The 25,489-nt window shown below is 44.8% G+C and overlaps 1 protein-coding gene and 1 long non-coding RNA gene across 2 annotated transcripts; one reads left to right on the forward strand and one right to left on the reverse strand.

The window, feature by feature from the left end:
- The first annotated feature begins 11,915 nt into the window (after positions 1-11,915).
- LOC127590303 (uncharacterized) lies at positions 11,916-14,076 on the forward strand. The gene is made up of 2 exons (XR_007959587.1): positions 11,916-12,218; positions 12,297-14,076. It is a non-coding gene; the product is annotated as an uncharacterized LOC127590303 (long non-coding RNA).
- Positions 14,077-17,597: 3,521 nt separating this feature from the next.
- On the reverse strand, positions 17,598-21,495 carry LOC127590236 (homeobox protein Hox-B1a-like). Its single transcript, XM_052049746.1, has 2 exons — positions 19,926-21,495; positions 17,598-19,174 (listed from the first exon to the last, which is right to left on the reverse strand). Exons 1-2 carry the CDS (start codon positions 20,707-20,709, stop codon positions 18,819-18,821), a joined length of 1,140 nt encoding a protein of 379 aa, XP_051905706.1. The 5' UTR covers positions 20,710-21,495; the 3' UTR covers positions 17,598-18,818.
- Positions 21,496-25,489: the final 3,994 nt, after the last annotated feature.

Here is a 25,489-nt window from a genome sequence, read left to right on the forward strand (position 1 = left end):
TATAGCGAGGGATTACTGTATATAAGGACCACATGGATCCAAGTCGAGCTGTCGGATACTTTCGCTTTGCTCAAGTCATTGTGCGTGTGCTGTTTTTGGCTCTTGCCTTTGCCTGTGTTCTTTGTTATTCAAATAAGTATTTCTTGGTGTGTTTAAGTGTGCCCATGGTTTGTTCTCCACACGGTTTGGTCTTTCCTGTACTTTTGTTACTATTTTCGTTTGTTTTTTTTCCTTGCCTTGTGCGAGCGCTTGATGTTTTCTTCGTATCATTCCTGGCTTAATTGTCTAGTGTCATTATTTGTACTTTGTCAGTCTTTCGATCATTTTTTGGAAATAAAGTTGGATCAATTTTCCCGAGTCTACGTTTGTAGGGTCCGATTTTGTCTAGAAAATTCTAGATGCCCGACATACACTATGATCATAGAATGGCTAAAACATCAAACCTGCCTTAAACGTTTGCGCAGCACTGTTTGTGAAACTTTCTTAATGTTTGGAAAAAAAACACAAAAAACCCAAACATGCCTTTTTGGAAACAGCCAAAATGTGTTCAATGTGTTCTTTACTTCCAGCTAAGAGATAATAGGATGGAATATATGAGAGCGGGGTGAGCAAGGTTGACAGTGTGACCACATGGCACTTTGTCGGAGCACAACAGCCTGCTGTGTGAATTTGAGCCTCGGGCAGTCAGCAGGAATGTGTCAGCCAAGTGATGAATGAAGCCAAGGCCACATAGCCCTGAGGATGAGCTCCACCATGGGGTTCACCTGCCTCCGGGTGCATTTGGTCCTGCTGCCAAGGCTGCTTTAACAAGGAGGAAAGATGCTGTAGCTTTCGAGAAATTAAGCGTTTCTTTTGCAAATTCGTACGAGTGCCAAAATTGGTATCGATCAAGTTTTTGTCTTACGCATAATGTTTTACCTTAAGTCCTGATCCGCAGCTCTACCACTTTTAATTCTAGTACTGCAACACTGTTGATTGTAAATCATTTCAGACTCCAAACTAATGCTGATGTATTAACTTCATTGACTCCTATGAAAGCTTTAATAAAAGAAAGATAACTAATGACAAAATACTGTAACTTGCGACAGCTTGGCTCAGGTTATCTGTCAATGTAAGAATCTCCAGTGTGATTGTTAAATTTAAAAAGAAATAATACAATGTATACCTACTGTTCAGTATGATAAATGATTTTATCATATCATTTTTTCCCCCTCTCCCTACCCAGCGTTTTCCTTTCTGAAGTCTGATTGTAATTTCCCCATTGCGGGACAAACAAAGGATATCTTAATCCTAATTGATTGTCTTTTTTTTCTTTTTTTCTTTTCTTTTTAATGAATAAAATGTGCACCTTCCATTAAGTATGATAATGCATGGATGCCAAGGAAAATATGTCATGTTTTCATTGACTGCGATCTTCTGGTTTTGTTCTGTTTTTTGTTGTTGGTTTTTTTTGCTATTTTTGGGCTATTCTCTTCTCTCTGTCTCTCCCCTCACAAACCTTGTTCTGTCCAATACAATACGGACAACCAGAGTTCAATATATTTACTGTATTTCAACCTCCCCTGTTGTGCAGAAATAATGATCCAGCATAAAAAGGCACACGCATACACTATTCTGCATGACCACCAGGCAGCTAAACCGGGACAGGTTAAAAAGAAAAACAAAGAAGCGAAAGAGACCAAACATGCCCATTCGAAACAGTCTTGAATGTATCCAGTACCATAATTTGTTGCAGGGGCCAGAGTTTGTCACCGAACCTCAGGAAGACTGGCCAAAAAAATCCAGAAAATATTGGGACAGGAAGGTAAGGAATATCGTGATCAACACTACTTCCGCAGAAGATTTAGTAATGTAGTCCGGGAGTTCATACAGCACTTCTCTTTATGGATTCATTTTAACAAGGTGGGAGCTTGAATGCATAAAGGACAACTGAAGTAAACTTAGTCAACCATCTTTTGAGTAATATTTAGGCCTCAAACTATTTCAAGCATGCGTTTTGTTTTTGTTGTTGTTTTTTTTGGCGTTCTGGGAGACAGCGCTGCTGCGCCCTCAACACACTTGTTATTTTGGTCACGGACTGATCTTGTCGTAAAAAGTGGCACATCTCAATTTTCATGACCGAGCAAGTCTAGTTTAGTGTGTTTGTGAATTTGATAGAACGTGTTACCTGTCTGACTGAGGGCATTTTCTTTTACAAGCACCTCCCAATTTAATGAGGAAAAAGTAGACTTAATTTTAGACTACCTAAAAGCAGGTCTAAATAGTAGCGTGGGTGGTACAACACGATTTTGGTTAATTTGATCGAGGTGCAGGCAGACAGATTTGGCGAATGTGTGTGGCGGATGTCATCATATTTCAGGCATAAATATTGTTTATGTTTTATGTTTTGTTTTATTTTGAGAGGAAAGAAATTTCATCTGTGCTGTATGTTACACATACAATACATTTTACAATAAAGTTTATCCAATCCAAATCCAATCCAATAAATACCTGTATGACAACAGCGAGGGAAATCCCTCTGAATCCAATCAATTCATTCACCAAATTATAATCGTTATTGTGTTAAAGATAATATCATAGCACCCCCCCCCCGACCACGCGGCATAACCGTTGGAGCATGTGGCGCGGTGGTGGGTGCAAGGTGGTCTTCAATTGCCCACATCACATGTGGCCGACCATATAATCCGCAAGGGAAGATTTTGCAGTTAACCTGCATAAGCACACTTTGCGCTGGCCGCTGCCAATGCACAGACCCCAGCAAGTCTATTTCTGCTTCCTCAAAGTCAATGCGTGCTTTTAGACCACCCTGATTTTAACACAAACGAGTCATCAGCTACGATTTGTCTGGGACTCGGTTACGTGTCCTCCCACAAAGGCATAAACACCTCTTTACACCTATTTCTACCTGAGCAAAATTTAGGAAAATATCAAAAGAAAGAAATCTCCACCCATGCACACAGTCAGACTGCACTTTGCCCTGGACTTGCGCTGAGCATGAAAATAAGTTCCCAGGAGCGAAATCAAGACCAAGCGACAATGCTGCATATATGGTGACATGTAGACAGCCCAGTGAGAGGAGAAATAGCATAGCTGCTAGCATATAACAAAATGAGTCCTGATTGTAAAATTTGATGAGTTATGTCAACTGAAAAGATTTGAAGAAACCGATTCCAAAAATTCATTAACTACAGTAACGGTTCTACTAACAACTCAGATAATTTACAGTTTAACACATGCTGTATGTACTGCACACACATTTTTTTCAAGGTTTTTGCCTTTTCCCTCTGGTAAATACAGATTACCTGGTAAACATGTTGTGGTTAGTGGTCTGAGTTTACATTTATTTGAATCGTCGTTCCCCCCCCCGTGTGCCGTATGTGCTCTTTGTATGCTATTTACTACAGACACATCCACCTTTCTGTTCTCACTCATCCCGACTCGTATTGTTTTTCTATCTCGGCACCTCCTTAACAGACCCGTGTGTATTGTACTCCCCTCTTTCTTCCATCTCGGATAACCCACACATCTGTGATGACAAGTTGACCTCTCTTGCTCTCCTCCTCTGCTCTCATATTTCCCACCATGCCGTGCTGCAGACAAGATGTGGCGTCACCTGTGCCTGTCCTCCCCGCAACCCCTAAACTCTCTGACCTGTATGCGCATACAAACACACACCGCGCAATCCAAACATCCACACATGCACACTTCTGGTTACAGGCTAGGTCAGGTGTGGTAAAGAGGCCTGTCAAGCGTCTTTTGGCCCAACCCGAATATGACCTGAGCAAAGGTCAACTAAGTCAAAGGAAACCGATTCCAGGAGCTACGCTATCTCTACAACCCCCGCCCCAAACGCACAATCTTACTTCACACATGCACACAAACACAGTTAGAGAGTAGCAGTAATGTTGTCAGGACAGGATGCTTGGAAACACTTGGGTCATACCTTTGCAACAAAACCAAAAAAAAAGCATTAATGAAGACAGAAAAGATGCATGTGAATATATTCTCTTTTTCCATATTTAATTTCTTATGATTGCTTTTTTTTCTATGTTCAGACATGTTGATTAGCCAAAAATAATCCAAGTATGTTGAAGGCAATGGAACAATGTGGCCACTTATCATCGAAACTTGAATAATGTCAAATTCAAAGTGGATTGTTCATGCATATTCGGCATGAGAGAAAAAGCCATTCATTTCTCCAATTCTTTTTCAAATTCTCCACTGATGAAAATCAAAGTGAACAATAATTAGTTTTTCTTGCAGGTGTATTTCAGATGACATAATATTTGCACTTGCAAACATCCATGCATTAAAACACGTTATTTAATGTGATCATGTGAGGTAATCGACAAAGAAAAAAGACGGTTTAACAATTGTGTAATTCCATTCATTCATGATGTGGTCATTAAAATCCATCCATTTTCTGATACATTTCATCCTCATACGGGTCGCGGGGCATGCTGGAGCCTATCACAGCCATCTCCGGGCAGTAGGCGGGGGACAACCTGAACCGGTTGTCAGCCAATTACAGGGCAGAGTTAGACGAACAACCATCCACGCTCACACTCCCACCTAAGGACAATTTAGAGTGTTGAATCAGCCTGCCATGAATGTTTTGGGAATGTGGGAGGAAACCGGAGTGTCCGGAGAAAACCCATGCAGACATGGAGAGAACATGCAAACTCCACAGAGGAAGCCGCAGCCGGAGTTTAATTCCGCATCTTTGCACTGTGTGGCGGACTTGCTAAGCATTCAACCACTGTGACACCCTCTTTAAATATAGCAAATCTAATTTGAACTTTAAAAAATATATACTATCATAAGCTTTATTAGCTGACTGGCTGAGGTTGTCACGTCGCGTGTCCGCCAGCAGGTGGCGGGTTTTCTCCTCCGCCATCGGCACACCTGCTCGTAATTTCGGGCTGATTACCCCCCTTTATTTAGAGACTCCGGCAGTCATCTCACTGCCGGAGAATTCCACGCCGTGCCAAATTGCTCTCGCGCTCGATTTCGCTATTTGTCGTTCGACCTGTTGCCTTTTTGCCTTACGGCCGATTACTCTTGTTATTCGCGTTTCGCTTCTAGATTTTGTATTAATTGTATTTCCGCCAATTCAGGCCCCCCTCGCGTCGTCTTGTTTTCCGCGAGCGTTTTCTGTTGTAGTTTCCTTCTTTGTTATACCTGGTCCTTATTTGACCAGCGTTTTGTGTTACCGTTTTTTCCCTGTCGGGCTCTTTCTGTTTTTGTCATTAAAGACACTCTTTTCTTTGACAAGATTCTTCCGTTGTCTGTTTTTCCGGGGATCCAAACCTTTATTTCATTGTTCTGCACGGAGCGATAATTATCGCTTCGGACAGAACGTAACAGAATTCTCCGGCCACCATGGATCCCGCAGACTTCGAAAAAATTTTGTCCGCTCTTTCCCGACAAGAGCAACAGATGAGTCAGCAGGGCCAAGCCATTAAGGAACTCCGCGGCACGGTCTCCATGCTGGCTCATCGGTACTATGATTTAGAACCTCGGTTGGTCCGGGTGGAGGAGCGGGGACCATCTCCCCCCGGGGTTCGTTCTATCATTCCTGAAGCGCCCTCCTCATATCCCATTATGACGAGGGAGCCATCGCTTCCACACCCCCCTCGCTACGGGGGCGAGCACGGGCAGTGTGGACACTTCCTCCACCAGTGCTCTCTCATATTTGACCAACAGCCGTCTGCCTATGCTAATGACGCCGCCAAGGTGGCATTTGTCATGAGTCTGTTGACAGGTCCGGCGGCGTCGTGGGCGATTGCGACCAGTGACGCTAAGCCGAATCTCCGTACTTCGTTCCCCGATTTCGTGGCAGCGTTCCGCCGGGTGTTCCACCATCCCGTGCGGGGCAGAGAGGCAGAGGGCCGGTTACTCGCCCTCCACCAGGGAGAGCGATCGGTAGCAGACTACTCCATCGAGTTCCGGATCCTGGCCGCCCAGAGTGGATATGGTGATCGGGCGTTGTGTGGTCTGTTTCGCCGCGGACTAAACCCTCAACTCAAAGACGAGCTGGCGACCCGCGACCACAGCACCGACCTGGAGGAGTTAATCGACCTCTCCCTCCTCTTGGACAACCGCCTGAGGGAGCGAAGCCGGGAGCGTGGAGGTGATCGGTCCCAGTTCCGACGAACACCCACGGAGGAACAGATGCAGCTGGGGGGCAAGGACGTTGGTGCGGAGGAAAGAAAGCGTCGTTTCAGCGATCGAGCGACGACTGACGGCGTTCCACCATCTCCTCACGCCGCAACCAGCCATCCGGGGTCGTCACCCCCTGCCCACCAGGAGTACTGTGAGTCACGACCTCGCGCGCCCCCCTTCGAGTCTAGGCGAGTCGACTCGCGGCCTGGACACCCCAACAGACTTGAGCTCGAGGGGGAGATATTTGGGGGGTCCCGGTCGTGGCGGGTTCGGGCTCTGGTAGACTCGGGGGCAGATGACTGTATAATGGACACCGATCTCGCATTCGAGCTGGGTTGTTCCGTGGAGAAGTTGATAGATAGGAAGCGGGTTTGTGATCTTGATGGGCGCCTCCTGGCGGTAGTTACGCATAGGACGGAGCCGTTGAAACTTCTACTGTCCGGCAACCATGTCGAACATCGCCGTTTTTACTTGATGCGGTCTCGCAACGCCCCGATCGTTCTCGGATTACCCTGGCTTAAGACACACAATCCCGTGATTTCCTGGGCGCGCCCAGCGATAGACAGCTGGAGCCAGTATTGTTACCAGCACTGTATACAATCGGCCGTCGGGAAGCATGAACGTGTCACACCCCCCGAGGAGATCTGCCTTGACGGAGTGCCGGATTGCTATCGGGATCTTAAGGAGGTGTTCAGCGAGGATCGTGCCCGCTCTTTGCCTCCACACCGCCCCTACGATTGCGCTATAGACCTGCAGGCGGGCGCTCCGTTGCCGACCTCGCGGCTGTATCAGGTGTCCCAACCCGAGCGCGAGGCATTGACGGAGTACATCAACAGCTCGCTCGCTGCAGGTCTTATTAGACCATCGCGTTCACCGTTAGGGGCGGGTTTTTTCTTCGTAGGGAAGAAAGACAAGACCCTGCGACCCTGCGTAGACTATCGGGGATTAAACGAGATTACTATTAAGAATAGATACCCGCTACCCTTGCTGGACTCCGCCTTCGCCCCATTACAGTCAGCCACCATTTTCTCCAAATTAGACTTACGCAGCGCTTACCACTTGGTTCGCATCCGAGAGGGTGACGAGTGGAAGACGGCTTTTAAGACCCCTCTGGGTCATTTTGAATACTTGGTTATGCCTTTTGGGCTGACCAACGCTCCTGCCGTTTTCCAAAACCTAATCAATGACGTGTTAAGGGACATGATTAACATCTTTTGTTTCGTTTATCTTGACGATATTTTAATTTTTTCCCGGTCATTGCACGAGCACCAGCAACACGTTAGGCTGGTGCTACAACGTCTACTGGAGAACCGGCTCTTCGTCAAGGCAGAAAAGTGTGAATTCCATGTCCCCGTCATCTCCTTCCTAGGGTTCATTATTGAACAGGGCAGGTTAAGGGCGGACCCCATTAAGACGCGTGCAGTCACTAACTGGCCGGTTCCAACCAATCGCAAGGAACTGCAGCGCTTTCTGTGGTTCGCCAACTTCTACCGACGCTTCATCCGCGGTTACAGTCAGAAGGCGCTCCCCTTAACCCGCCTTACGTCCATTAAAACCCCATTTAAGTGGGATCCGACCGCGGATGCGGCGTTCGCAAACCTGAAGGCGGCGTTCACCAGTCCCCCCGTACTACAGCACCCTGATCCTGATCTCCCCTTTATCGTGGAGGTGGACGCCTCGGATTCGGCGGTGGGGGCTGTGCTGTCCCAGCGCTCTCCGGTCGACCAAAAGTTGCACCCCTGCGCCTTCTTCTCCCGTCGACTCAGTGCCGCCGAGTCCAATTACGACGTGGGCAACCGTGAACTGTTGGCAGTTGTGACCGCCTTGCAGGAGTGGCGGCACTGGCTCGAGGGGGCAAAGGAACCTTTTACGGTCTACACAGATCATAAGAACCTCGCCTACCTCCGCTCCGCCAAAAGACTAAACGCCCGTCAGGCCCGGTGGGCCCTCTTCCTCACCAGGTTCGACTTCATCCTCACCTACTCTCCCGGGTCTAAGAACACTAAGCCCGACGGCCTTTCCCGTCTCCACGAGCCTGCGGGGAGGGATCGATCCCCGGAGACCATCCTCCCGACCCGGTGCATCGTGATGGGCCGTCCAGTGGGAGGTTGAGCAGCGGATCCAGGCAGCCCTGGAGGGGGTTCAGGTGCCGACGGAGTGCCCAGCAGGGAGGCTATTCGTACCTCCTTCCCTACGATCTGAAGTTCTGCAGTGGGGACATGGGTCCAAGGTGGCGTGTCATCCCGGGGTGAACCGGACTGTGCAACTCGTCGCCCAGCGTTTCTGGTGGCCGGAGCTCCGCAGCGACGTGACGGAGTTCATCAAGGCCTGCACCTCCTGCGCCTGCGGCAAGTCGTCCCATCAACCTCCGGCGGGACTGCTCCAGCCGTTGCCCATTCCTCCTCGCCCGTGGTCCCACATCGCCCTGGACTTCGTCACGGGTCTCCCGCCTTCCCGGGGCCGAACTGTCGTGCTCACGATCGTGGACCGCTTCTCCAAGGCGGCTCATTTTGTGCCTCTGTCCAGGTTGCCGTCGGCGCTGGAGACCGCCGACCTCCTCGTCGAACACGTCTTCCGTCTCCACGGCATTCCACTGGACATTGTCTCGGACCGGGGCCCCCAGTTCGTATCCCGCGTCTGGAAGCGGTTCTGCCGGTCCCTCGGGGCCACGGCCAGTCTGACCTCGGGGTACCACCCCCAGTCCAATGGACAAGCCGAGCGTGCCAACCAGGATCTGGGGGCGGCCCTCCGCTGTGTGTGCCTTCACCGTCCCTCATCCTGGGTCGACCACTTACCCTGGGTGGAGTACGCGCACAACACCCTCGTCTCTTCTGCCACTGGTAGGTCACCCTTCATGGCCGCCTACGGGTACCAGCCGCCGCTGTTCCCGTCCCAGGAGGGGCAGGTGGAGGTCCCCTCTGTGCAGCACCACCTCAAGCGGGCCCATCGCGTGTGGAAGGAGGCACGGGCTGCGTTGTCCCGCACGGCGGCCAGGAACCAGCGGATCGCGGATCGTCGCCGGCGCCCGGCTCCTTCATACGTGGTGGGACAGAAGGTGTGGTTGGCAATGAGGGATCTTCGCCTGGCCGGCACGTCTGCGAAACTGGGACCCCGATTTACTGGACCATTCGAGGTCGAGGCCGTCATCAGTCCAGCTGCAGTCAGGCTCCGGCTGCCACCCACCATGAAGGTTCACCCCGTCTTCCACGTCTCCCTACTCAAACCCGTGTCTTCCAGTGACTTGGCTCCTCCTCCCACGCTGCCGCCCCCTCCGCGGGTCGTCGACGGTGACCCGGTGTACACGGTTCGTGCCATCCTGGACTCTCGGCGCAGGGGAAAGGGGTTCCAGTATCTGGTCGACTGGGAGGGCTACGGGCCTGAGGAGCGGCAGTGGGTGCCTCGCTCCTGGATCCTTGATCCGTCCCTTTTGCGCGACTTCCACACTGCACATCCATCCAAACCGGGTAGTCCGCCGGGAGGCGTCCATTGAGGGGGGGGTACTGTCACGTCGCGTGTCCGCCAGCAGGTGGCGGGTTTTCTCCTCCGCCATCGGCACACCTGCTCGTAATTTCGGGCTGATTACCCCCCTTTATTTAGAGACTCCGGCAGTCATCTCACTGCCGGAGAATTCCACGCCGTGCCAAATTGCTCTCGCGCTCGATTTCGCTATTTGTCGTTCGACCTGTTGCCTTTTTGCCTTACGGCCGATTACTCTTGTTATTCGCGTTTCGCTTCTAGATTTTGTATTAATTGTATTTCCGCCAATTCAGGCCCCCCTCGCGTCGTCTTGTTTTCCGCGAGCGTTTTCTGTTGTAGTTTCCTTCTTTGTTATTCCTGGTCCTTATTTGACCAGCGTTTTGTGTTACCGTTTTTTCCCTGTCGGGCTCTTTCTGTTTTTGTCATTAAAGACACTCTTTTCTTTGACAAGATTCTTCCGTTGTCTGTTTTTCCGGGGATCCAAACCTTTATTTCATTGTTCTGCACGGAGCGATAATTATCGCTTCGGACAGAACGTAACAGAGGTTCTCCTGCCTTAGTGTCTGTGGTATCCATAGTTATAACATATGCCTTTCAACGGCTACGTAGGTTGTTTTTTTCCAAGCACCATTTTAGCTGACAACATGAATGTGGTGGAGAATCTTTTCGTATTTGTAAAGCAAAAAGTAGATCACCCTAAATAGTGTGATAAAAAAAGAGTAAAACTAAAAAAAAAAACGGATCCCCATTGGAATAGTTGATACATATAAATTGATTGATCAAGTTAGTGTTAAGAGGAAGATTTTACTCTCCTGAATTTCTTTTTGAGGGCCAGACAATGAGGTCATGACCACAAGTTTCCATCTATCAGCAACAGTTTGACCAGGCAAACACTATTGAGAGCAGCATGTGGAAAAACATAGCCATTATAAGACCCAGGGTTGTAAGGTTACAAGACTATCTCAATTTTATGGCAGATGACAAACACGATTGAGCTCTTTCCTCATTCGTTGTTGGGTTGAGCAGTAGGGTAGATTTTGAGGCACTCAATCCATTTCGAAGAAGAAGGTAACATTTGTCCCAAAGGAGAAATTCAATTTATGGCTTGACACTTGAGGACTAATTTTTCAATGATTGTAACAATTTTTATAGTTGTCAGGGCACTTTTAAGGTTATACCTTCCTTCTCTATCATCCTCACCATTGCCAATGTAGACCTGATGCTCTAAATTTATATCTCTTACTTGACTTACTACAACATCTGAGGAACAGGTTAACTGCCTTTGTGTGAAGCGGTGCCAATACTGTCCATCTGCATAGTACCGTTACTTCTAAAATGTTGAGATACTACACGAAGATACCACAAGCCTGACTTATATTTTCTGGGCTGGAGCCATGTCAGCTGTGGAGAGAAACTTTAAAGGGCACAGATGTCAGCACTTATAGGCGCCGGCAAATTACGCTTCGTAAAATGGTAATTTTACAAAGAAAACATAAAAAAACGAATGAACAAAAAAAACCCTTGTGAGGATAAAGCGGATCGGAAAATGGATGAATAGCTGCATATCAGAGAAATATACAAAACCGTTGCAAATATATCAAAAATAATTTAATAAATGTCCTGAAGAGTTACAATACAATACAATACATCCTGATTTAATATAGCGCTTTCGCAACAGCTGCAGCTGTAACAAAGTGCTTAACACATCTTTCTGTGCATTGACAAGATTAAGAGGTTGTCAATTAGGCAATTCTGTTATTTCGACCCAAAAACTGCGTGGACATTTGCTCAAAAACGAACAGGGATTATTTGCCCATCACCTAACAACTGCATGGCAAACATACTGCATATGTTCATCAATAACAATTTGACACTAGTTGTTTAGTTTGTGTGCAGGGGTGTGGTATTTATCTCTCCCGCATTTGCGTGAACACTCTTCGGCTGTTCCTCCAAACAAAGTGACCACGCTGTGTTAGAGTCTTGGGTTGAGGTAAACAGCTTTAGTGCCATGTTGTTACGTTCTTTCAACACTTGTGTGCGCGCGTGTATGTGTGTGTGTGTGTGTGTGTGTGTGTATATGTGTGTGTGTGTGTGTGTGTGCGTGTGTGTGTGTGTGTGTGTGTGTGTGTGTGTGTGTGTGTGTGTGTGTGTGTGTGTGTGTGTGTGTGTGTGCGTGCATTTTAGGAAGAGACAGAATGAAGCCAATTGGGAATAAACATTTTTTTTTTATCCGTCATATCTCATTGATATTGTGTTATGGATGGAAGGTCCGACATCTCTCTTACTCATACATACATATAACATAATGTAATACAACATATTAACATAGTGACTGTGAAAAAGGGCGCTCCCATGTTTGGGAGTCAAGAAAGTTTGCAATTTGAATGTCATTGATGTGCTTTTTCTTTTATGTCTAATTCATTCTGTATTTTCTTTTTCGCAGCACCGAATGGACACCCTGTAGAAGCAGTCACCTTATCACGGTGGAAGGGTTTGAGTGTCCCAATGATCCTCGGAGCTAAATTGTCTGGGACTTCATCCCCCTGACAGGGTAAGCAATGGTAAACAAGTCCTTGGTGAGGGACGAGACAAAGGATGGCTGACAGACCCCTTACGATGAATAATGAATCCAGTTTTCCCTTACCCGGACGCAGGTTACCTGGGCCTTCCTGTGGAGCCAGGCCTGGAGGTGGGGCTCGAAGGTGAGTGTCTGTTGCTGGGCTCAGCCCAAAAAGACAATGTGGGTCCCCCCTTATCCCACCTATAAGAGGGACCAAAGGGGTCGGGTGCATCGTGAACTGGGTGGCGGCCAAAGGTGGGGACATTGGCCATGCTAGAGAAGCTGGCTCGATGGACGTGGAATGTCACCTCTCTGATAGCCAAGCAGCCTGAGCTGGTGTTCGAGGCAGAGAAAGTTCTGAGTCGCCTCCTCACACAGCTTGGGCTTTGGAACTAGTCCTCTCGAGAGGGGTTGGACTCTCTTCCATTCTGGAGTTGACCAGAGTGTGAGACAGAGAGCAGGTGTAGGCATACTAATTGCCCTCTGGCTTAGCGCCTGTACATTGGGGTTCACTCCGGTGGATGTGAGGGTAGCCTCGCCCCGCCTTCGGTGGGAACTGGGGGGGATGGGTCGTAACTGTTGTTTGTGCTTATGCACCAAACATCAGTTCAGAGTACCCACCCTTTTTGGATTCCTTGGAAGGAATGCTGGAGAGCGCACTCCATCTTTCTGCTCGATGACTTTAAATGACACTGAGATCTTCTTGGCTTTAACAATCTTCCCATGTTGTTTGTACTTGGTCAAGATTTTAAACACACCTGACCGTGAATAACAAAAATCTTTTGCAGCAATGCATGATGATTTATCCATACATGCATTAATTTTCTGACCCACCTTATCATCACAAGGGTCGCAGGTGGTGCTGCAGCCTATCCCAGCCGTCTTTGGGCAGTAGGCGGAAGACGGCCTGAACTAGTTGCCAACCAATCGCAGGGCACCCAGAGACGAACAACCATCTGCGCTCACAAATAGGGACAATTCAGAGTGTTCAATCAGCCTGCCATGCGTGTTTTCGAAATGTGGGAGGAAACCGCAGTACCCGGACATAATCCACTCAGGCACGGGGACAACAGACAAACTCCACACAGGAAGGCCGGAGCTGGGATCGAACCCATGACATCTGCACTGTGGTCGATGCGCTCAACACTTGTCCACAGGGCCATCCTATGATGATTTACCTTCTTTGAGATCATCCTTTCCTTTCCTTTCCTTTGTTTTAGTTGACAGAGATTGTTGGAGGCACAATTCAGGTCAGTCCACTTGGTGCAACAGCTCTCCAGGGTGTGATCCCTCCTGTTAACTGCAGACTCACAAAAAGATTTAATCCGGTGCAGGTGTTGGACATTGAAATTTACAGAGTGATTCCATCTTTCCCCACCTCAGAATTGAGTGATTCCATCTTCTTTTCAATCTGCCTGGTAAAAAAAGTTTCATGGTTACTGACTGATTTTTTTTCTTGATTTCTTTTAGTGTTTCCTATAGCCAGAAAGTTGCCATTTGAAATGAATTTATCATTGTGTAATAACTGCAAGCGGCTTTTTTTCTCTACAAATTGAACAACTGAATGAGCATCCTCTGAAATTGCTGATTCCATGCCTTTTCCAAGAGGTTGTATGCTGTTTGTACTGTATATATGTACACTCATGCCAGCAACCCAAGTATGTATTTGAAATTGGTTTTAGCCACACCCCAAATATTCGGACCACTGAAATGCTGAAAACGATTTCAGCGCTTTATCTCAACAATTCAGAACAAAATAGTTTTCAGTCTTTGCGTGTGTTCAACATTTGAAAAGTTGACATGCTACTGAACCATTTATCCCCACCAATTCAGAAATGATGCCGATACCTCCCTGATGATGAGCTACTATTCAATGTGCTTTTTTTTCTCTATATGGTAATGTTCAGCCTGAATGCCTTTTTATTCTGAAATATGTCTTTCTGTGCAATGGCGGGGTTAGAAAGACTCCCTCTGTGGTTGTTTGTATTGTGCTATTAATTGGAAAGGCAGCCAGACGGAACAGGATTTGTTCGGGATCAGACACAGAGAACAGGGAGACGAGAACACAAATGGAAGAAATGCATACAAAAACACAACAATACCTGAAGAACATGGTAGCTCGGAGTTGTGTTCTTATGTGTGAAGTAAAGGTACAAAATTTGAGAAAGGGATACAACGACTAACAAATAGGACAGGACAGTTAGGACTGAGCAGGACAGGACAGGGGTGTCATGGGTAAGAATAGAACTCAAATGCAGTACACCACTCCGCAGTATTTGTTGGTAATGACTTTTAATGTCCGATGTGACAGTTCCAGAGAAAAAGCAGGCAATGGGCAACACAGTTCAATCAAAGGTGCAGACCAAGGGCCTCTGTAGGCTTGGGAAGGGTTCTAGGGACCGGACACGTAATGTTCATAATCAGGAAAGGCCAAGGCAGAACTCAATCTGAGAAAGAGTGCGAAAGGGATTACCACAAAAACGAGGAGAGAGGGAGGTCAGAGGCAGATAGAGTTGAAAATTGAAGATTAATCAGAGGAAGAGTGCTGGAGAGCCTTACATGAGAGTGGGAGAGCATTCACAAAAATGAATGAGAAGAAGAGGCCCAAACAGTGGCTGATTGCTGAAACATGAGCTGCCGGTCGAAGTTCTCATCCGTTCTTACGTTCTTGTGGTCTCACGAAGCGTTATCAGTTACAACCAAAGTCCTCTTCCAATTGAAAGCACACAAAGTAGAGTCTGGGCAGGGAACCACCACCCCCATCTGCCGCCAAGCACACCCACCCCCAGGAGAGCAAGGTGGCCCCAATCACCAACATGGCCCAATTTGGGGGCCGATTCTCCCCCTTGCGAAGGCGACAGCCCTCAAAATGCGATAAAGTGAGCTGCGCCAGCTGGATCTGAGGATGGGCGGAGACACTCAGAGAGGAAAGACAAAGACGAAGACAAAGGGCCGGACCAAAGGGGAAAACCCCTTCCCCTATGATCAGCTGACCAGAGGCAACTTACCACTTTGAAGAATGATAAGCTTACCATGTAATCAAAACATTAATTCATTTTTACATCCAAATCTTAACTGAATGTCTCGTTTGCGAACCGACTTGTCCTGTTGAGTCACACAATAAATACCCATCATTAGTGCTATCAAATTAGATGTTGTTGAATTTGTATTTATTTAAGTTTGTCTGACTGAAAAAGAGCTTGGTGGGATCAACAGAGACCACTTCAATAAATTCTTTAATAGATTTTGTGATCCAGATTTATCAAACAACTCCAGTAAAGTAGTGCTCATTCGTGTGGAATGTAAACTTGCAGATGAGTGCGATGTTAGCGGAATGCTACAAGCTTGAGCCTAACCGCGATTGGCGATACCCATAATTGATTCACAGAATGGAACAACAGAAGTGACACAAAGTGAAATTTCACTGCCACATTATTATATCCCAGCCTGCGTAGACAGCTATGTGCTTGATGAGAACTTTATGCACCGTAGAATAACAAATGTCGTGACACTTTATGTCACTGTATTGTTGTTGTCACAAAACTTCTCAGAATTCGTCAAATGGCCGTGCATCATTGAATTGCAACTAATAGTGAGTGATTTTGTTTCTTCCGTCCGTATTAAAAACATTGCATGAAAGTTTATGTATATATATATATATAAGATCAGATAAGATAACCATTATTTGTCCCACACTGGGGAAATTTACAGTCTACAGCAGCAAGATTGTGGGTCGAAAGAAGAAATAAGAAAAACAAAGTGTTTGTTTTCACAAAATAAATGTTGTAGTTTCAATGTACACCGTTTAATTAAGTGCAAGATAAATATAGATCTAGATAACACTTTTTATTTTTTTATTCAGCAGCCTGACAGCAGTCGGTAGGAACGAGCGACGGTATCTCTCTTTCTTGCAGCGCGGGTGTAACAGTCTTTACAGTATATAAAGGATGAGAGAGAGAGAGAGAGAGCTAATTGAAAGTAAAATAAAATCCCTGACAAATGCAATGGATGAATGGATGCGTATGAGTTTTTAAAAAGATGCCATTTCATCAATGGCAATAGCATTAGATTGCTAGTGTTATAAGGAACAACTACAACAACAAAATACAAGTATTAGGACATGTTTACAGTAGAAAGATATCGTAAATCAAAAAGAAGCTTCTCTGAACTTTTTAAAGGATGGCAGCAAAATGCCTATTTAAACGGTGTAATTCTCACATATGCGTGTGGACTTACGTGTGTGTGTGCGCGTGTGTGTGCATGCGCGCGATGAAGTGATGAAGTGATGACTGAAATCGCCACCCAGGCTCCACAACTGGTATTTCAAAGGAACAGAAAGGATAAGGTGATGAAGGTGGTGAGCAAGAGTGTGTTTACATGTTTAGATATCCCAGAGGCTCTCCTAAGGTTGACAGGTTAGCGAACCACCCGGAAAGCTAGCCGACATTCCACACTCGAGCTCAGTGTGTGTCTGCGTGTGTGCGCGTGTGCGTGCGTTTGTGAACAAGGGGGTCAAAAAGAGGCCACAGCCATACCAGTTACTGAAATGCAATACACTTTTGACTTATTGTCATTTTTTTTGTTTGTTCTGTTAACCCAAAAAGAGGAACTTTTTCGTTCCAGTCATGTTTTCATATTAATATTACGTTAAACTTCCAGCATGATTTTATAACTGTGCCTTTTACTCACACGGCGTTTTACGTCTGGTACGATCATTTTTTTTCAGTAGCAAAGCGCAGTCAAACCGTTTCCAAAACTCCATGAATGTCACTTAATGCGATCTTGCTTGAGCATTCTGCTGCGTATAATCTCTATTATCGGACGAGTAATGATAGGTGTACTGTATATGGGATTTCCAAATATTTCTTGACTTATCAAGAGTAGATAACGAATTTCTAAGCGACGAAAGTGTGCGCTCGGCACTTTTTGCCTCTCTGCCCAACCGAACGTCATTTTGCTATTTTTCAATGTGCGATGATCCATTGCTTTGAGGTGACTTCAATTTTGGAAAGAGAGAAATGGAGAGAGAGAGAGAGAGAGAGAGAAACCCGCTTAAAAAAGTTTTTTTTTCAATACAAACTTTATTAACGACTTTTTTTAACAAACGATCATATTGGTCAATCGGGCCCATGGTTTCTTACCTTGTAAAATGTGTAACTTATAGGACGTTGTAACCGATTTCATGAAAACAAAACATTATTTTTAGAACAAAGAAAAACAACATCACCAACTTAGTTTTGAAATGTATTTATTTGAGGTAGCCTATAAATAATAAAACATGAAAAATGGGAAAGATGAAAGCAGAAAAACTGATAAAACTCAGTCAGCTTGCTGGTATTTAAAATCTCCATATATATATGTATATATACATATGTGTGTGTGTGTGTGTGTGTATATGTATATGGTGACGTTCTTCAAGAGAATGGCCTCATTATTGTTGATGGTGGCTTTTAATTGAGACAGCATCATTGTTTAGAGTGAGGCCTCACTCTATGCGTACAAACAAACAAACAAAACGTGACTCTCATGGCATAACTGACAGGCAGTGAAATGACTTCACATTCTCAGCTGGGAAAGACAGACCTCTCCAGACTTTTTTTTTCAACAGTTTGTCCTTCATCAGTGCAAACATTGTTACATCCCTGAATCGAACTAGGACAAGTTAAATAAATCATGCATGTAAATCATTCAGTGTGTCGCAGTTCAAAGAATATGAGGAAATGTTTCTGATTTTATCTTTCTCTTTCTACCATGGTGCATGATATGTGTGGAAAGGCAAATGAGAAACAGATAGCATGACCAGTGCTGTTTTTCACATAGTACCTAAAAAAACACAAATGTCAATCAGGAATTCCATTCTGAGCTGTCCGCTATGGCTTTTTTAAAAAGATGAATTGTCTTTGTGATTCAAGCTACAATTCTCAAAAGACAGCCCTTGAGCAAAACACAGAAAAATTCTTTCACAATGTAGAGCACAAATTTCATTCATCTGTACGAATTATAAAAGTCATGACAATAAAGAGGATTCATCCATTTTCTTCTTTTACCATATATGCTGTCCAACATATAAATGCATCATAGGAAGATTGGGTCACTGTACTGTAAATTAAAATAAATGTAAGTGCCCAAAAATGCCCAAAGCAAATCGTTGTCAACAATGTTAACTGAAATGAAGCAATACTCATACTTGGCATTGGCAGGAGTTATTCCTCAAAGCAAAGCCCTACTTTTTATTTTTCTAACTCTAACGCTGACTTATTACTTGCAAACATTTTAAGAGCAAAGTATCCAACGTTTCAAAAATAAAACATTTCTTTTGACCCTCGTCATTGTGCATTGAGGTTATTCTTTATTGTGAAACAGAACAGCAATTTAAGATATTTGACAGACAATAAATAAACGAAAAATATAATTTATCAAATAGTGTAGTTGTCAATTTTTGCATTGATGTTTATCACCCATTTACATTAAAATCAGCTGTTACATCATGTGGATGTTGGTTGCATACTGAATCATTTGGATACACGTGTCTAAGCGAATTGATCACACGCGAATGAAAGTCATGTCCATGGCTTTATTGAACTTTTATCCGGGGCCCATTGAGCAAACTCCGACTCTACTCCGAGTCAGGAGACGCATCTGGTGACGTGGATGCAGAGGAGCGGTCCGTTTCCTCCAGTACCTTGTTGAATCCCATCCCAGTGTTGACCGAGCCCGAAGAGGACGCGCGCACCGGCGTGGACGTGCCTTCCTTCTCGCGCTTTTTCTGCTTCATGCGCCTGTTCTGGAACCAAATCTTCACCTGGGTCTCATTCAGCTCGAGCGTGGCAGCGATTTCCACTCGCCGTGCCCTCGTCAGATACTTGCTGAAGTGGAATTCTTTCTCCAATTCTGTGAGCTGCCGCGTGGTGAAGTTGGTGCGCATGGTGTTGATGTTGTTCGCACCAGCCAAGCCGAAGTCAGACGCTTTAACTGGATGAAAAACAAATTATTCGTTATGCACTGTTGACCGCTTTGATACAGACGGCATAAGACGGCACACAAGTGCGCCACTGGATAAAGTTTTAATGAGTATGCGCGATTTGGAAGCGTCGTGTTACTGTACACACACAACGCGCGTCATTAAAATGAACCCAATATATTTGACTGTTGTTTATTTGTAGTGTGTGTGTGTGTGTGTGTGTGTGTGTGTGTGTGTGTGTGTGTGTGTGTGTGTGTGTGTGTGTGTGTGTGTGTGTGTGTGTGTGTGTGTATGTTGAGCGTGCGTGTGTGTTAATGTGTGTGGGGGCGGGGTTTGCAGCGAACGCGTCTGCTGTAACCATTATGTGTGAAGAAACGATAATGACCACACGGTTTTAGTTGATAAGAAATTGAAAATGAGATGTTCGTCTATAGAGTATACGTTTATGTTTTATACAATCAGTCACCTAATGTAAATATTCCAGTCTTAAATAAACATCATTCATTCGATGAAGAAGGATTTTTTAAATTGATTCAAATTAAATTCAGTAAAAATCTCGAGACATTATTCAAGCATGACTTTTCTGATCACATTTATTTTTATGTTCTGTGTTTCCTTAAAAGATATAACTTTTACTATTTGAGTTTGCGGTGGGTTAAATTTGATCGTTTTTAGTGCCCTCCAACTGATGCGCTCTTAAATGAACATAAATAGCACAAGGAACAATTCATTTGTTCCCATCACGCGCACGCTGGCACTCACCTGTTTTAGGTGGATTCCTTTTCACCTTCATCCAGTCGAATGTTTTCCCCCGTCCGGCTTGCTGATTCTCCTCGTCCTCCCTCTCTCGCTCCAGTGAGACAGGTACCTCTCCATATCCTCCCACGTTTGGATGTCCCAAGTAACCCGCTGCGTCGACCTGAGGCGGGTATTGGGAACCGAGTAGGGAGCCCTGCGGCCCACAATAGGCTGCAGTCAGGGTTCCATAGTTTGGACCAACGGTGGGGGCCGAAGTAGAAAATGTTGATTGATGATAGTATGTCGATGTTGCTGGCTCGTCCATGAAATATTGAGGATGGATGCTGTTAGTAGGCCCCGTAGTTGTCATGTAGTCAGCGTTTGTGGTGCAGGCCTGCTCCGAATAGGCTCCGTTATTGACAGTAGTTCCGTTATGATAGGAAGACAATAATCCACTTTGGGGGTCGTAAAGTGGATGATAGAAGCCATTCTGCCTCTGCTGATGCTCGTGATGAGGTGGTTGTTCGTGATGTTGGGCCGGCCCTGTCGTTTCATTCGGTCCTCCGCCGTCAGCGGTCGCGTGCACGCGTTCATCTACGTTGTAATTTAGTCTGGAACCTCTCGACACGGTGATGGGAGCTTGCGGAGAGGAGTGACCCGAGTGGATGTTGTCGTTGGTCAACTGGAAACCGTGATGCTGATCCGCGGGATGGTGATGCAAATGCTGATTGTATCCAGATTTAGGTCTACAATAGGATCGATTACTAACTGAATATTGCAAAAATGAGTTCATATTCGATGTGTCCATGCAGACTCTTAGGGACAAATATTTGGGGAAAATACAACAATTCGGAAAAATATATTGTTCAAAAATGACTTGCTTGCAAGGAAGGTGAGTTGCATGGAAAAACTATGCTGTAAAAAAATCGGGAAAAGCGGAGACTGCTCCCCCCAAATTGAATCAGACATAAGTAATGGTCTCCGCTTGTGTGAGCGTGTGTGCGCATGCGGGCGTGCGAACGTGTACCAATATGGTTATGCAAAAGGAAGGCCTCGACGATGTGACCAAATCAATTATGCGAGCGAAATTTTGAGGTTCGGTGATGATTTAAAAAATAAAAAATAAAACAAAGCTAAGGGGCATAAAAGCGTCAAGTCACCTCTTCGTGGTCACACGGGTTTATAGTCCGTCTTCTTTCATCCTGTAAGCTTAATTGACTTTCTTCTTATACGCGGCTTTCCTCTTTTGCGTCTCCCCCCTCTGTTTTTCGTGTCACTTCTTTTCTTACCTCTGCCCGGGTCACGTGACTAGTCGTCACGTCGCCTAGGGTGACCAAAAGGCTCACAAGTTTGTTGGCCGCTGGACGAGGCCAGGGATCCACTGTACGCGCGTGCGCGTGAGCGTCAAACAGAGACTTGAGGGACGGGGAGGACTTAAACGTGCGCGCGCGTGCGTTTGCGCACGCGCCTCATCCATCACTAGCAGTGACATGAGCACGACAAAGAGACTTCAATCAAACCGACCCATCAATCTGATATCAGCACGAATCTGTCAGGGCAGAGAGAGGGCGAGGGAATAAAAGAGGAACTGCGAACCGGCCTGCTGCTCTCTTGCCTCCTCATTGCAAAAATGCTCTTTAAAAAAAGAGCAAACCAAACCCTGTCGGCCACAGTACATGTTCTATTACTTTCAGCATGATATATATCATGAGATAGAGAGAGAGATCTGTATTTTGAAAGGGTGGTCCAGAATTCAGTGGATTAGAGCCACAGCTGAAAGACAAGAGTGAAAGTTTGAGATGAACAGCTGGCACTCAGTCATTAAATTCACAGCCGCAATACATCCATCAAATTATCTATCTATCTATCTATCTATCTATCTATCTATCTATCTATCTATCTATCTATCTATCTATCTATCTATCTATCTATCTATCTATCTATCTATCTATCTATCTATCTATCTATCTATCTATCTATCTATCTATCTATCTATCTATCTATCTATCTATCTATCTATCTACAGTATCTATCTATCTATCTATCTATCTATCTATCTATCTATCTATCTATCTATCTATCTATCTATCTATCTATCTATCTATCTATCTATCTATCTATCTATCTATCTATCTATCTATCTATCTATCTATCTGTCTATCTATCTATCTATCTATCTATCTATCTATCTATCTATCTATCTATCTATCTATCTATCTATCTATCTTGCTTGCTTGCTCGCTATCTAGCTAGCTAGCTATGACTATCTTCATTTTAGCTTCTGCAAGTCACCGAAAGTAAAACTCTCCAACAAAATGTTTTCCTTTTTGTTCTTTGTAGCAATGTTTTAATATAAACTCTCCAGGATTCGCCGACTGCCTCTCCCTTTTTTCTTTTCTTAGAAAAGTCAACGAAAGGTCCATGACTTCTATCATGCATCGTAAGAGAGGATGATCCAAAACTTTTAGAATCTTTGAGCAATTGGATTGGAAGAGCCATTATTCCAAATGAAAGGCTGCATATTTGACCATGTGTTTGCTAATGAAATGATTTTGCCGATCTGTTATAGCAACGAGATTAAAGTGGACAGCAGGCCTCCTGGTTAACCAAATCCTTTTTGGTCCAGCAGGAAAGAAATAATTGATTTCAGTGTCCTTCTATTTTTTTGTATTTGTGTGAGACAATACCGAATCACTGCGTACATCTCCATTTTGTTCTCAGTTTCAATGCTTTAAGGAGGCATCATAAAGTACTGTGCCGTGGTAAGTGTCTTTGGGGCAGCAGGAATCATTTGCCTCTGAAAGTATCGTCTTTTTTACTGTGAACTGTCAGTAAAAGGAAGTCTTCGAACCCTGGCGAGTGGACTCGTCTCACCAGTGGTGTATGTGTAAGTCATGACGAGTGGTGTGGGCGGGTAACAAGGATGGCGGTTAATGATCACATACTGAATGAAAGGAGGGAGACCAGAGTAAGTGGGCAGGAAGAATGCAGGAACAGACTGGTACAAGATGAAGATTAAATGACACCCACACGACTGTCTGGGTGGTGAAGTGACTACATGGTGGAAAGAAACCGAGGTTAAAGGGTGGGGTTTAATTATGTCTCTTCCTATATTTCTAAAAGTCCTGTAGTGATTCAGGGTCACCGGAAAAAAAAATGACTGTAGAACAGAACAGAACAATAATGAAAGTGTGAAAAACTTAATCCATGTTTAGAATCACAGTAAAATTGTGTAATGTGTGAAATGAAATCTTTCTGTTCACATTTCATCAAGAGGTGTGATTATGATTAACTTTGTTCAAACTACAAATCACAGTAGATCTGCGGAAGCCTGATATTGAACCTGTTCTTTTGAATCAGGTGTGTTGCTATAGGGAGAGCGGAAAACATGTAGGACAGCGGCCCTCAAGGACCGGGGTTTGACACCTATGGGTTAGCACATCCGCGATTCTGACTCCGGCCTATGTGAAGTTTGCATGTTCTCCCCGTGTCTGCATAGCTATTCTCTGGGAACTTCAGTTTCCTGCCACATTCCATAAATGCGGGCCGTGGTGGGGCCAATGCCAGCGTTCTTCAGGCAGTAGGTTGGATACCCTGAACGAGTTGCTGTAGAAAATTCACACAGCCACGGGGAGAGCATGCAAACTCCACACAGAAAGGCCAGAGTCGGAATCAAACCCTGCACCTCTGCACGCTGAGGCCAATGCGCTAAATAGTCAACCGCAGGCTCTCCCATGTGTTAAGATTAAAAAAATATATTCGGCCAAGTGTCTTTTTGCATAGTTTATAAGATGGGAAATACATTTTTTTATGAAACCAAAACTAAACAAGAAATATAGTTTAGTTAAGCATAAATTAACCCATTCATGCACCCTGTAACCTGACAACATGATGAGCTGTCCACTGTAGTCACCGCTGTCCCTGAAAGGGTTAACTGGTGTCAACGAGAACATGTTCATTCAGTTGAAAGTAACTCAATTAGTTTTTTTCGACCTTGGTAAAGTAACTAAAATGTAAAAGGAATGATGAAGATCAAGACAAAAAAATAAAGTTTGGTTCAAGTGAAGCATTATTGTTTACATTAACATTAATTAATCAGTTCAGAAGAAGTGACTAAATGTAATTTCTGCTAAGCCAAATATTTTACATGTGATATCTGGACATCATTTTTTTTAAAGTTTAAGTGGGGTTATATTTTCAGTGTGTTTATGATGTTCTTGGTTGATTGCTAAGTGAAATACATCAAATTGGTGTTCGTATAATTTCTGGTGCGTGATTTGACATAATGCCTTAAAATCAGAAAAGGTCATCATGATTACATTTTATTAATCACAATCATAAATCAATTTTCCAAAGGGATTTATTAAAAGAACTTAATCCAATCTTCACACTTCATTTTAATTGTAGTGTTGATAAGATAAAATACAGTTCTTGTTGTTCCTTACTGTTCTTTTTGTCTCTGGAAATATACCTTTATTTCTTCCATAATGAAAATTCTGATTGAAACACTTGTGAGGATTTGTGAATAAAGATCTCATTTAGAGTGGTTCTTTGTGAGGTTTCCCTTTTTTTCTCACCGTGGTTTTTGAGATTTTTTTTTTTTTTTAATGAGAAGGGGAGCTAATATATCAGGCGACACCCAGCAGCCAACTGTTTGTGTCACCCCAGTTGACTGACAGGTCACCACTCTACACCTTCTTTACAATAATTGTGTGGCACAATTATTGGAAATGCCAGAAAGGCAGAATAAACGTCTCAAAGGGAGTGGCTTTTATCCACAGAACATCTATTCAGTGAAGAGATAAGTTTTAAGGTGGTTTAGAAATGCGTGGTGGAGCCGATCCTCGCTAAACTCTGGCAGTAGGCGGACTACACCCAGAACTGGTTGCCAGCCAATCGCAGGCCAAACAACCATTCACAATCACACCAGAGGGACAGCATAGAGTGTAGAAGAAAAACCCAGTACCCGTGGAAAACCCACACAGGCACGGAGAGGACATGCAAACACCAGACTGGAAGACCAGGCCCTGGAATCGAACCCCGCACATCTGCACCACTGTGAGAGCCCCAGATCCGTTTTCGGGAAGAAAGCGCCTTTCCTGGGTAAGTGGCAACATGCCACCAGGACCCTGGAGACATCCACGAGCTCCAGCAAAGAAATATAATCAAGTCACCTTATAAAATGGGCAGTGGTGAGACATTCAAGTTGGTTTGAATCAGTCATGATATTGACTCAGTTTTTCAGACAACAACATCTGAAAAATCAACTCGACTTTATTCCAGCAATTATATCAAAGCACAACCTATATTTTACAATCTAAACGGCATTTTCGCAAAGAAAACCCAAAAGAAAATGTTGCAAGCCTGTTCTCACGATGTCCACTAGGTGGCAACCTCGTCGAAGGAATAGCTGTATTCACAGTTCAGAAGACGGTAAAATTGTTAACAGCAAACAACGCAACGTTCCAAAGAAGACAGCTATATTCCAACACAAACGCCCCACAGTGCGGAAGTATAACCCAACTTCCGTGTATATCCAAAGACCTTGTTCACGCTTCTGACGTAACTCCCGCTTAGATTGACTCCAG

The sequence above is a fragment of the Hippocampus zosterae genome, chromosome 17, assembly GCF_025434085.1.
Source record: "Hippocampus zosterae strain Florida chromosome 17, ASM2543408v3, whole genome shotgun sequence".
NCBI classification, from domain to species: Eukaryota; Metazoa; Chordata; class Actinopteri; order Syngnathiformes; family Syngnathidae; genus Hippocampus; species Hippocampus zosterae.

What these genes read in the sequence shown, in the direction of transcription:
- LOC127590236 (XM_052049746.1), bottom strand. Translation starts at nt 20,709, where the DNA reads ATGGACACATCGAATATGAACTCATTTTTGCAATATTCAGTTAGTAAT. An exon ending in AAGGAATCCACCTAAAACAG is followed by an intron (nt 19,175 to 19,925) that starts GTGAGTGCCAGC and finishes TTTTTCATCCAG; the next exon opens with TTAAAGCGTCTGACTTCGGC.